Below are 13,020 nucleotides of genomic sequence, written 5' to 3'. Positions count from 1 at the left end.
AATGGATGGATAGAAAGGAAACACTGTCTAATAACAATAATATTTGAGGTAAAAATAATAAAATTAAAAAGTTTAGAACTCAATTGATATTAAAGTAATGAGTTAGGGGTTTGATTGAGATTTTCCTGTATTTACATGTTTTAGTTAGGTATACAAAGAGTTCAACAATATTCATATATTATTCATTAAATTATGTATAACTTGACATAGTAATTATATAAATAAAATTTATTTATTTATTCAAGTTAATTAAAATGGGCATCATAATTTGGATCAAATTATCCTCTGAGATTAATATTTACATAAATTCTATTTTTCAAGGAACCCTCAAACATGTAAATCAATCAAAATTCATGATCAAATCAAATATGTATTTATTAAAATCCAAACATAACTCAAATTCTCAATAACTCTACTGCCTAACCTTGCTCGCTCTTTCGTGTAAAAAGAATTAAAAAAGTGATAATAAATATATAGAAATGAGTAAAATGTTATTTTAAAAATAGTAGAGATTGTTCATATCTTATATCAAGACATTAGGCACTATTTTATTTTCCATGGTATTGAAAAAAAGAAAAATATTTTAAAATTACAGAGGAAAAAAAAAAAGCTAAAAGAATATATTTCATTATAAGTATTTGAGATTATAATAATGATTATTTTTTAAATATTTTTTTTATAAATTTTTTAAATTATATTTTTTTATTTTATTTTTAACATCAACATATCAAAACAACTTAAAATTATATATATAAAAAATTAATTTAAAGGATAAAATGTTTCAAAAATACTTTTAAATAAAAATGGTGTTTTTTTTTTATATACAACCTATTTAATATATAAAAAAATCTAAGTTTTACACACGTTTTATTTTATTTTATAATATATATATAAAAAAAAACACACCTTGTCACATCTCTATTCCAACACACCCGTTAATGAGCACACACAGACAATAAACTTAAATATTAAAAAAAAAAAACATATTACAAGCAAATCAATCAATCAATGGCAAGCAGTAATAACAATAGTAATAGTAGCAAGAGAGGAGGAGGAGACGAAGAATTGAAAGAAATGACAGAGATAAGCAAAACCCTAAAAGAAGGGGAGAGAATTGTGGCTCCTAGCCGACGACCCGACGGTACTCTTAGAAAACCCATTCGGATTCGGGCTGGCTATGTCCCCCAAGACGAAGTCGCCATCTACCAATCCAAAGGTGCCCTGGTATGTTGAGTTTGCTTTGCAAATTACTAGCAGAATCATGGGTTTGGTTCCATTCTCTTAATTTCCTGCAAAAAAGATGATATGGGTTTGGTTTGGTTTCTTGTGTGATGAAATCAGTGGAGAAAGGAAATGCAATCTCAGGAAGTGCCTCCTGGTTATGATACTGACCCCCATACAAAACCAAAAACTAAGTCCGTTAAAAGGAATGAAAGAAAGAAGGAAAAGCGGCATCAGGTCTGTTCCTTGATCCCATTTATTTTCGATTTTCTAGTTAGGACTCTCTCTACCTATACAAGTGTTAGTGTTTTCGTGATTTCCGCCGAAAAAATCCATAGTCTGCTTCAAATTTTGAATATGCTGTGAAACTAGCTGCTAAAGTACCCATCCTTTTGTATGAACACTGAAACTGCTCTTTCTTGAGATCAAGATGCACATATATTGAGTACCCATCTTTGTGATTCTCCATGACAAACTCACAGCCACATGGTATCCAGCTGCCAACAGTTATTTCTTGCTAGCACACAACATTCGAAAAGTACCATATTTAACTATTTATGGTATGGCATCGGATGCAACATGTATTTGATGGCTTGGAACTTGGACTCTTAATTTTATTTTGATTGTTGAAACACTCTGGCATTCTAACGTCTCAGTCGAATATTGCGAACTTCTTTGTTTGTGTCCAATGCCTTCGATTGTAAGCATAGGTATTTTATCTTCACCTTCAAATACTAGCGAGATTAATTTTTATGTATATTTGCTTTCTGAGTTCTTTCCTTTTCTTTGTGTGTTCTGTGACAAACCTTTACCGGCCATTGAAAGTTGTAGCAGATATAAGAGTTCAAAATCATTTGTATGTGTAGCAATTTTGCAGCAGTGGAATTAAAAATTTAGGCATCATATATAACCAGGCAATCCATTTCATGACTAAAATATGACCAAGAAAGCAAGCAATCCAAATGCAGATTACAACAACATTTTGCAGCATTCAAACATGCAGATATCAAGGGGAAATAGACAAATCAAATATTAAAGCAATTAAAGGGGACTAGTTCATTGAAATTCAGAGGTATTTCCTGAGATCAAGATGCTACAAAAAGTCAGAAAAGGAGATATAGTAGTTCTCTCTAACTATTGACTAGCAATGAATGATATCAAAGACACCTTATAAAGCAGGAAGGTATCAATGGAAATGGAAAATTGAATTTAGAGAAGTTTTGTGATTAAATCAAGATTTTATGTTTGTATTAGATTTCGACTTGTCTAATCTCTTGTTACTTTTGGATGTTCTCCAATGGGTACTTTGTTATCGCTTCTGCTGTTTCGGCATGTAAAATGGCTCAATGCTTGAAGCAAAATTGAAATAGAGTCTCCTTCCATGACCCTTTGAAACAGCATATATATATAGACATTTAAAGAAAGGAGGAAGAGTGCCTCTTCTATGGATAGTCTAAAGTTTATATATGCATTTATAATCTCATCCATTGTTTGTACCACTGGATAGGACAATAATTTCCTTTTTGTTGTTGTTTAGTAATCTATTTTATTTTTTTCTTCCTTTTAATTTGATGCAAATATACCCAACTTATTTTCTTTAGCAGGCTGCACTTGAAAAGGGAAAAAATACAGAAGCAATCGAAGATGGAAACATGGTAAAGGGGGCGCTTCCAGATGAAGATTTAGGCCATGCATCTGACTCTGTTAAATCGTTGACATCTCAGATGAATGAGCTAGCTGTTTCTTCAAATCCCGCTGTAGTTGCTCCTTCCTCGGACTTGGCAGATGCTTCAAATATGGAGTCTCCGGCTCAAGATATTGATAAGAGAATTCGGGCTCTCAAAAAGAAGGTATATTTTAATCCTGCTTTTTAGCTTTGCCTAGTGATAATAATGGCTAACATGGTTTCCATTTATTATGTTTTGAACTCTAAGGAATTATATAAGTTGTGCCTAAACATGCCAAAAGTGATGCTAAAACTTGAACTGACAAGTGATCTTCTGCAGCAAACAATGGAAGATAACATGCGCATTGTTGATATTAAAAAATCTCAGTAAGAATCTGAAGATTTTACAGGTTTGAAATTAGTTTCAGGCACAATTAACAAATCAAATTGGCATTTTCTGCATATTGGATGATGTGATTGCTTTCTTTAAATGTGCTTGTTTTATTATCATGTTTTCTCAAAGTACTTTTCTCTTTTCAACATGTGTATTGTGGGCTGTCTCTGAATGTTTTTTACAAAGTCATCCCCGATTATAATGGATAGATGAAAAAAACAATGACAGTTGAGGAAAAGTTGTAGAAACCTATACAATTGCTGATGATTGTGAGCACAAGAATTGCATGTCCTCTTAAATAGTCAGGGCAGGACTCACAATTTTGGGACCAAAAAAATTACTACTATTTCCTCAAGGGAGAAACAAGTATTACTACTGTAAGCATGTTACCTTTTCTCATTAAAATCCTAAGGTGAGTATTATTAAAGATACATCAAGCTGTAAGTTTCTTCAGTGTACATCTGTTTTGCCTTAATGAAGGATGAACCATCGTTTATGATTGCACAAGGGCTGATGACATATGTGCTCTAAACTTGTATTATGCTATTATTATGCAAAATAACCCGTGAAGTCATTGCAAAAGGGGGGAAGTAATAATCTTGCTCCGTTTGCAAAATGATGAACCTAACAAGTGTTGTGATGATTACTGATAAATTTTTTTTATAAAGGGCTCTGATGAATGCAAAATTCAAAGTATAGTGATCACCACTTTCTCTAGTTCCGAGTATAAATTTTATTTTGGACTGGTTTTCTTTCTTCCCTGTGAATTAAGAACTGCCTCGTTTTGGAGAACTGGGCATGGTCCATATGAATATTTATAGCTTTGTTTTTAATGGTGCAAATATTATTTCTTAAAAACAAATCCAGTTCATGTATTTCTCGAGGTCTTTCAAAAAATCACGAGTTTCATCTTTGGTATAAATAATCAAATTATAAGTTCAATCACAAATGAGCGTTCATTTTTTGTATTTTGGAGGTTTCTAGCATTTTCTTTTGTTGCAAGGATGTAAGACTGTGTTGCTTTAATCCAAGAGATACAGTTTTCTATGGAGTTACCATAAAGATTTGATGATTAAGTTGCAACAAATGCTGGTCATTTTTTTTTGAAGAACATGGTAAATTGTGTTGCATGAATGATGTAAATTTGAAACAAGATCATCTCTCCAGTCCCCATAGGCTCATTCATTAAATACGATGCATAAATTGATCGAGGAGTTCTGGTTGCATGGAACCACATACTGCACCTCCTTTTCATGATCTGACAATTTTTGCCTTACATTGTAAATTATACACTAGCAATTTAGAAGATATTGCACAAGAGTGGGATTTTTTTTTTGAAAATACTGGAAACTTTATTAGAGGCAGAAAAACAGAGATATATTTACATCAAGACAAGGATCAAGAATGTGAGTTCAAAAGTTGCTGTCATCCTTTTCTCTTTTTGGTGTTGAGGGGGCAGGGGTGTTGCTGGAGGGCCTGGGAGGTTTGGTAGAGAGCTGTGGGAACAAATTTATGGTGGTTGGAGGGCCTGAAGGAGGGTAGTGGAGGTGGATTTGGTATATGATGGCTCAGAATGGTGCCAAAGGATCCATATAGTCGATTCCAACTAGTTTGGTATTGAGGCTTGGTTGTTGTATTGCAAGAAGGTATTGGGTCCTTGATAGAACATTGAGTTAAACAAATCATCGCACATACTTACATTTACTCGATGCTTCTGAGCATTTTGACTGGTCAGCTTTTGTCCAGCTCATACAAGTTATGTTACATTTCACCGAATTTTTTTTCCCAAATGTTTTTCACTTTCATCTATGATTTTTTAGATCCTGTCAACAAATATTCTTTCCAAATAACACTGGCATGCTTACAGGGGGTTCTGGCCTGCTTAAACAGCCATTAGCTATTCTTCTCATCCTTTGAAAACATTGAACACCGTGACTATTTAACATGATTCAGGCACTTAGTCCTCATTTACTCTTCGCTTTCAATAATTACATGGTTGAAATAAATGATTGGTTTGCATGATTGTTGTTCTGTATCCAGATTCGACTAGCAGAGGCTCAGCAGCTGAAAACTCCATCACAGGATATGAATCCAGAGCAGTTGGAGAAGTTGGCAAAGTTAGAAGGCTGGCGCCAAGAGCTGAAGCTTTTGGAGGGTAAAAAGGCTGAAGAGGCATCATCATGAATGGGGTTTCGTTTTAGTGTGAGAGAACTGGGTAGTCTTCCGTTTGCTTTTTCAAGAAGATCCAAACGCTTGCAATGTGCAACAAGAGTCACCATTCCAGAAGTTGTCAACCATGGCGCTTCAATTTGCTGCAGCCATTTTGGTTTGGAAATCATAATTCTTCTTTGTTCATGAGGGACCATTATGCCAGATATATGCAAACTGCAGCAACCATATATCCATTAATTTCGAATCAATTTCTGTGGTCACGGTTCAAGTGTGATTGTTTACATCATACGTTCAAGGAAATCAAACTCTTCTCATGTGCCTAAATGTCATGCCACCCTAGAGCGAGTTAACCGTCTAGTCGAATGTCGTTGGGACTGTTTTCTGGGATCTTCTTGCTTGGTATGAATGTTAATTCTTTTTAGATATTTACTAGTCAGTCTGTGCTAGCGGTCAGAATTTCAAGTTATTTTTTAACCGTCAAAGGAGGAGAAGAGGTGGTGTTAAAGGAGGAGAAGAAGGTGGTGTTATAGATGTGTTTTCTGGTAAAGCCATAAAATTTGTTAATCGGAGAATGAGAAGATGATGTTTGAGGATAATATAATGAATTCAAAAATGTGTTTTCTGGTGCCATAAAATTCGTTAATCGTGGAATGAATGAGAAGATGATGTTTGAGGATAATATAATGAATTCAAAAATATATGAAATAATAAATTGTAAGTTGATTCTTCCTGTAAGAAGTGAAAAATAAATGAAAAAAGAAAGTTTCTATGAAAAATAAAAAAATAAAAAATTATATCTTAATAATTTTTATGCGCTTGTATAAAAAAAATTAATTCATGAAAACTATGTAAAAAACTCACAATAACAATTGTTTTTTTATTCTTATTGAATATTTATGTGCTATATATATATATCTTTTAATTTTGGATATTATATTTATATATAATTATATATAAAATAATTGAAAATGTTCTACTTTTATTTAAAGAGAATGACATTCCTGAATCATTATAATTATTTACTTAAAGATAATTTTATTTTAAAATATATAAAAAACTAAAAGCCAAGTGACACAAGAATATCCTTTAATAATTCTATTAATGTTAAGTTATTTGAGTTTGGGTTGACAAAGTGCAAATAAGTAAAGTTTTTGATATATTATCAACTTTAATCTTGAATTTACACGTCTTTATTGTATATATAAAAAATAAACTTATCTTATATGATTTATAGCAAAATTTTCTATATCTCATCATACTTTGTATAGTTACAAGATTCAACCTGATGAGTTAACCTGATAACTTGCTAATCAAGGTTTGATTTAGTGGCATGATCTATTTTTTGTTCTTATTTTATTTAAAAAAAGAGTTAAAGGTTATTTTGATCCTAATTAATCCCTTCACACATCTAATCATTTCTTAAACCGGGTCTTACAATAATTTTATTTACATTTGTTTTTAATAAACAAGAGTACAAACAAATAAGATACACTATAATATCTAAACGCTTTTAGTTTTTGAGTATCTATCATGAATCTTTTTAAACCTTTAATTTTCTTAACATATTAATAACCTCATTGATTGTAATATCCCATTCTTTGCCAATTAAAATCATCTTATATAATTTAAGTTCTTGTCATCTTATTTGTGATCTTTTTAGAGTTGATAACTTCTATCTCTCACATTATATCTGATTAATATCTCAAGATATTAAAAATATATATAAAAAGAATAAAACATGTTTGTTGAAGGAATGGAAATAAAAATATAAAAATAAATTTGTTCGTAAAATAGTATTAAAATAAATTTTTATTATTTCAAAATAATTAGTCCTACATTGTTTTTCTTCTTAGCCCTTTGTATTGTGAAGTCACAATAAATGCAAGCTTTTCAAATATTTTTTTTAAATCTAATTATAAATTAAAAAGCCTATGCATTAAGTTAATTATATATATTGAGAACTATCCGGGCTAATAAATGTAAAAAATAAAGTGCTAATGTGTTTATTAAACTCATCTAGCTGCCAGTGAAATAATTTTTTCTCTAACGCAAAAGACTTAATGTGTAGGTCTTATTAACGTGTGTTTTCACATCGAGTAATAAATATATCCGTGAATCAAAAAGTTAATATTTACTTGTAATAAAATATAGTAAAGATCATATGCGTTAATAAAAACATATAAGATCTCAAATTAATTTTAAACGTAACAGAAGAAAGAAACAATGTTGCAATTGTTATAGTAAAACATCATTTTCTTAGTATTTGTATAATAATGTTTCAAAAAGAAGTGTAAAGATTTTTTTTTTAAATTACAAAAGAATAAAGATAAAAACAAAAAGAATGGTATAAATAGGTTAAGAATAGAGTGATAAATATTCAAAGTATAAAAAATAAAAAATAATATTTTTTTTCAAAAAAAAGTGTAAAGGAAAAAAAATTACACAAATAAAGATAAAAAAAATAGTGATAAAAATACCAAGTATAAAATGATAAAAATACAAAGTATAAAAAGAAAAAAAATACAAGGAAAACTAGTTTTCTAAAAAAGAACCCCTAAACTTATAATTAAAAAAATTAGCAAATTTTACAATTCTGCAATTTCTACAAGAGAACACTGTTTTATTATAGTGTGTGTGTATTATATATAATGAATCGACTCATTATCCATTCCACAAGTTCAGTTGATTTTTAGCTAGAAGTTTGCTAAGTTGGAAGTATGTTAAGCAAAATAATTTACCATAATGATTAATATAATTACCATCATCGCAACTTCTTCTTCTTCTTTTTTTTCTTCTTCTTCTTCTTCTTTTTTTCTCATTTCTTCTTTTAGGTATCTTTATTTATACGGCTGAAGTAGTGTTTTTTTTTTCAAAAACTTAATTTTTTTATTTTAAATTATTATTTTAAATTTTTTTAATGTTTTTAAATTATTTTGATATGTTGATGTCAAAAATAAATTTTTTAAAAATAAAAAAATTATTTTGCTATATTTTCAAGAAAAAAACACTTTAAAAAATAACTACTATCATAATGCCAAACACTACCTTAACCTTAATAGAATTAATAGCCTTAATTTTCAATGTTTTCTTTTTTTACTTCTTTCTTTTGTATTTTTGTTTTTAAACAAATTAAATTACAAGGAAAACTATTCATCGAAGATATAGATAATATTTGATATCAGTTGCTTTTCAAATTAATTTTTGTTTGGAAATATATTAAAATAATATTTTTTTAATTTATTTTTAATATCAATCTATCAAAACGATCTTAAATCATAAAAAAATTATTTTAAAAAAATAATTTCAGAAAATTTTAAAAATATTTTTTGAATGCAAAAACAAATGTAGTGTTAAGAGACAACAAAAAGAAAAAAAAAACTATGTTTTCCATGCATGGTGCTGTGTATGGTAATCATTTGTACTCTGAGATTATGTTTTCACTGGGAAAATGCTTTTATTGTCGTGGTGGTGCGCAAACATATATATATGATCTCTCTCATCTTCTCAAGCCAAGCAAGGCTGGAACTCCGGTGTTTCTAATCCATTGACCACCACGAAGGAAAGCACCGGCAGTGAATTGAAGAGCTTCATTCCTTCTCAGGAAATGAAGAGTTTTCCACCTGACCCTCCTTTTAGTTGCTGCTCCAGGTCCAGTGTTGGCATACTCAGCATAGTAAAGAGTGTCAAGAAACTGGTTTCCACTCCATGGCGCCCATCCATCAGGCTGAATGAAGTCTGCTAGTTGGGTTTCCATCACAACAGTCCTAGAGAATGCCTTCCATGGCCTGCCCAAGTATGTCTTGATGTTGAACCTCACGGGGACAAGTTTCTGCTCAGGGACAATCCTGCAGTTATGAATGACAATTCCTCCAGGTTGTCCCCTCTCTTTCCGGCCATCAGCCGTCACCGTGTTGAATTGGCTAGGGTTTGGCCTTCGGACAACGATCATGGAGTTTTGGATCACCACTGATCCATAACCAAAGAGGAAATCTACGGTGCCAGAAAGGACACAATTGCGGTAGAATTGGCGCCCGGCTTGGTAACACAATGTGTCTTGATAACCATCCAACCTGCAGTTGTAGAATGCTGACATATCCGAATTAACACGGATGGCAACAGCCTGGTGGCCATCAGGACCGGCAGTGTTGGAAAATCCCATGTTCTTGGCGATGAATCCATTTGCTTCAACAACTGCACCAACAGTGACAGCAAATCAGATTAAAGATTACAGATAAACCATTCAAATTAGAGGATATTAAACGAGGAGAAACTTTTGACAAGTCCATGAGTTGAGTGATGCACTCACTAAATGTAGCGGTCTTCCAGGTGCCTATGCCATCTTTAGCAAAGTTCTTGTTTCCAGTGACGATGGTCCTGCGGGCTCCATCACCATAGATGAACACATTGGGCCTGTCCTTGGTCACAGTGACATACTCACGATAGATTCCTGCCTTAACATAGATAACATATCGGCCCTTGAGACCCTTAGGGTATGCGGCAAGTGCGGCATTGATAGTCTTGAATTTCCCACTGCCATCATGAGCCACAACTGCATTTGGTCTAGCCCCGCCATTGCCGCGTGAGGCCAAAAGCTTACGGTCAGCAGCAGACATCCAGGTGGGATAACCATCAGCTTGAAGAAGCCGACGAGAGGTGCTGGGAACATTGAACTTGAGCCCCAAGGAACCAAGAACTTGTGAAAGCCCGGCAAGGATATTCAGAACGTTGTCTGTGAGCTGGCTCCCATAGTCCGTGCTATTTTGCACTTGAGCCTTCAAGGGGCTGTTTTCCTCAAATCCATCTAAGCACATTTCTTGGTACGCAATAATTGAGCTCAACCATGTTCGATAATCATCCGCATGGTCTGATAACGACTGTAAATCAATGCCACCCACCTTTGACAATGTGTCCTGAAGCCGCTCAGAAGCATCTTGCAATAACTCTTTGCAGTCATTCAAGGCCATTTTGGCACGGGGCTCATCACTATTGTTCTTGACTACGAGATCATCAGTCAAATTGGAAGATTTCTTCAATGAATCGGAGATGGCTAATATGCCTCCTTTGATTAGTTCTTTGGGATCGGTCGAGTTCACAGCGCTAAGGGTGTTGGTGCAAGCCTCCTTGTAATAAGTAGGCTGGCACAGTGTGCTAACAGCCTTCATTTGCGGAGACAAGCTCTCTGTATGTTTATCGGACCCACCGCTGCGTTGGACAGTAGCCACCACGCCAATGATCACACCCACGACAAGGATCAGGGAAATCCCTGTAACAACTAATTTGCCTAGCATTTTCTGCTAATCAATTAATCAATCTTATAATGTTAGTACTTTTCAAACCTTTCCTTCAGGATTCTGTGCCAAGGAAAGGGGGCACAAAATCTGAAGGAAAAACAACGATGGAAGGATGATATCCAATTCCTTTGTCCTGCTTAAAGATGGTTACCATGGCGAGTTTTATAGGCCACGGCTTTCCTTAAATTATGGGCTTTTTTTTTCTCTTCATGCAATGGACATGAAAATATCGAACGGTAGACCATTGTTTCAGTCAGCTTGACATGGAAGACAGGGAAACAGCAGCGAATATAAGGGCCAAGCTGTTTATTAGACCATGCATGCTAAACTTAGGGCAAACAATTCAGAGAAAAAGGTCAGCAGAACAACTTCAGTTTCTCATTTTTGCATGTCGATCTGGCTTGACCAAATAATAAAGATATGGTCTCCAAGCTGTCTCTTGCAACACATCAAACCAAGTTCGATCCTTTGACCTCAACTTATTTCGTTTAAGGAAAATTATTAGTCGATTGTTGTCCAGTTAATGAATAATGAGAGAATTTGGTGTCAATTAATTAAGATTCACACCTAATTTCATAAAAAACATCATATGTGTGTATATATATTTTGCTGAATGATTTGAAGATGCTAATAATAAAATTGGATTGGTTATAGAGTAACTTTTACACATATCATGCTTGCCAAATCATATTAGGTTACCTTTAGTACATGGTCTCTAAAGATCTCTTGTTACTAGGTGAGAAGTGCCTATTAGACTGGACTGGGGCTTACAAGGCACTAAAGGTATAGACTATGATGAAACCCATCAGCTATTATTTATGACCAAGTAGATTGTTCATGAGAGTTTTGATAGTCTCACGAGTGTTTATCAGATCAATGACTATCAAGACACCACTAGTTTGCAATGCTAACATAAGACAATGTATTGCATACACTACAAGATTCCACAATTTTACCGACGGAACAATTCCGTCGGTGTGTGATTAGAAGTTCGTCGGTGATTTTTTTACCGACGTCATCACCGACGGATTACGTCCATCGGCTTTACCTTCGTCGGTGATTCCCATTTCCGTCGCTATATCGGTCGGAAAAACAAAAAAACCATTTGCCGATGGTTTTACAGACGGAAGTTGCGCGCCAAAAAAAAAAGATTCCCGCTTGAAATATACCGATGGATGTTTAGTCCGTCGGTGATATTGTGATTTACCGACGGAAATGATCCGTCGGTAACGCTGTCGGTGAGTGTATGAAATACCGACCAAATATGTCCGTCTGTAAATTCGTCGGTACTTGTGGAAGCTACTGTTTAATGCCGACGGATTACGTCCGTCGGTAAGTCTGTCGGTAAAATCCTTGATAATATTTTTTTTTTCTGAATTTGTTTTTAAAAAATTATTTAGGATATATAATATAAAACTATATAAATTAATTGTAATACAAACCAATTATGCAAATAAAATTTATATTAAACATAAAAAAAACAAAGTTAAATAATATTCATTACAAACTGAATATGTTTCAAGAAAAATATTAAATGAAGTTTTAAAGGTAAATAATGTTGATTACAAATTAATATAAAGGTGGAGCTGGTGGAGGAGGAGGAGATCCTGGCGGAGGCTGGTGGTTATACGGCCAAAAAAGATTAGGCGCACATGTTCCACTATTTGACAAGTTCATAATCATTTCGCGAAGCTGTTCATAAGCCGCTTTTTGTTGTTCATGAGCTGCTTCATACTCCGCTTTTTGTTGTGCTTGAGACGCTTTGAGTTGCTCAGACTCCGCTCTTTGTTGTGCATGAGACGCTTTGAGTTGTGCGTACTCCGCTTGTAGGTTATCGTATTTCTCGGTGAGCTGAGCCGTGTGTTGTTGCAAGGCCACGAACTCCTTAGATTGAGAGCTCGATATTGATTGGGAGCTCCCAACGATTGAAACACTACGGGTCGACCGCAAGTTGTCGGCCGTAGTGTTGGAGAGCCCGTCTGGTCCACCTGACGAGCCAACCTCCATCCACAAATTCGGATCGAATTCTGGATGGGTCAAAATATCGTCCCCGTATCTCTCCCTCAACTGATTATTATAGGTCTCCTGAAAATAAATAAAAAAAGTAATCATCATATTCAATACAATGAACATAATAACTTACAAAATAAAATGGTTGAAAACAAACATACCATGAAATGCTGAGCACGGTTATCGAAGAACTGTTGCGCCCCCTTCTGACGGTCTTGACTCCGCACGTGCGTCTCCACAAACAGCTCCATCGGGCTCGGCTCACG

At 33.9% G+C, this 13,020-nt stretch overlaps 2 protein-coding genes across 4 annotated transcripts; one reads left to right on the top strand and one right to left on the bottom strand.

Moving 5' to 3' along the window:
- The first annotated feature begins 953 nt into the window (after window positions 1-953).
- On the top strand, window positions 954-5,885 carry LOC133675047 (partner of Y14 and mago-like). Of its 3 annotated transcripts, XR_009835331.1 has the most exons (5): window positions 954-1,224; window positions 1,342-1,458; window positions 2,823-3,071; window positions 3,228-4,927; window positions 5,322-5,531. XR_009835331.1 is itself a non-coding variant. In XM_062096324.1 (4 exons), exons 1-4 carry the CDS (start codon window positions 1,009-1,011, stop codon window positions 5,463-5,465), a joined length of 723 nt encoding a protein of 240 aa, XP_061952308.1. In that variant the 5' UTR covers window positions 962-1,008; the 3' UTR covers window positions 5,466-5,885. The 3 variants fall into 3 exon arrangements, 2 of the variants coding, with proteins under 2 accessions (XP_061952308.1, XP_061952299.1); XM_062096324.1 differs by lacking the exon at window positions 3,228-4,927 and having other exon boundaries at window positions 962-1,224; window positions 2,826-3,071; window positions 5,322-5,885; XM_062096315.1 differs by lacking the exon at window positions 3,228-4,927 and having other exon boundaries at window positions 966-1,224; window positions 5,322-5,885.
- A 3,064-nt stretch (window positions 5,886-8,949) lies between these two features.
- Window positions 8,950-10,741, bottom strand: LOC133681061 (pectinesterase-like). The gene is made up of 2 exons (XM_062104153.1): window positions 9,760-10,741; window positions 8,950-9,644 (listed from the first exon to the last, which is right to left on the bottom strand). Exons 1-2 carry the CDS (start codon window positions 10,739-10,741, stop codon window positions 8,950-8,952), a joined length of 1,677 nt encoding a protein of 558 aa, XP_061960137.1.
- Window positions 10,742-13,020: the final 2,279 nt, after the last annotated feature.

This window comes from Populus nigra, chromosome 1, assembly GCF_951802175.1.
Source record: "Populus nigra chromosome 1, ddPopNigr1.1, whole genome shotgun sequence".
Lineage (NCBI taxonomy): Eukaryota > Viridiplantae > Streptophyta > Magnoliopsida > Malpighiales > Salicaceae > Populus > Populus nigra.
Note: the sequence above shows the minus strand (reverse complement) of the source record. Positions and strands in the feature narration are given on the sequence as shown.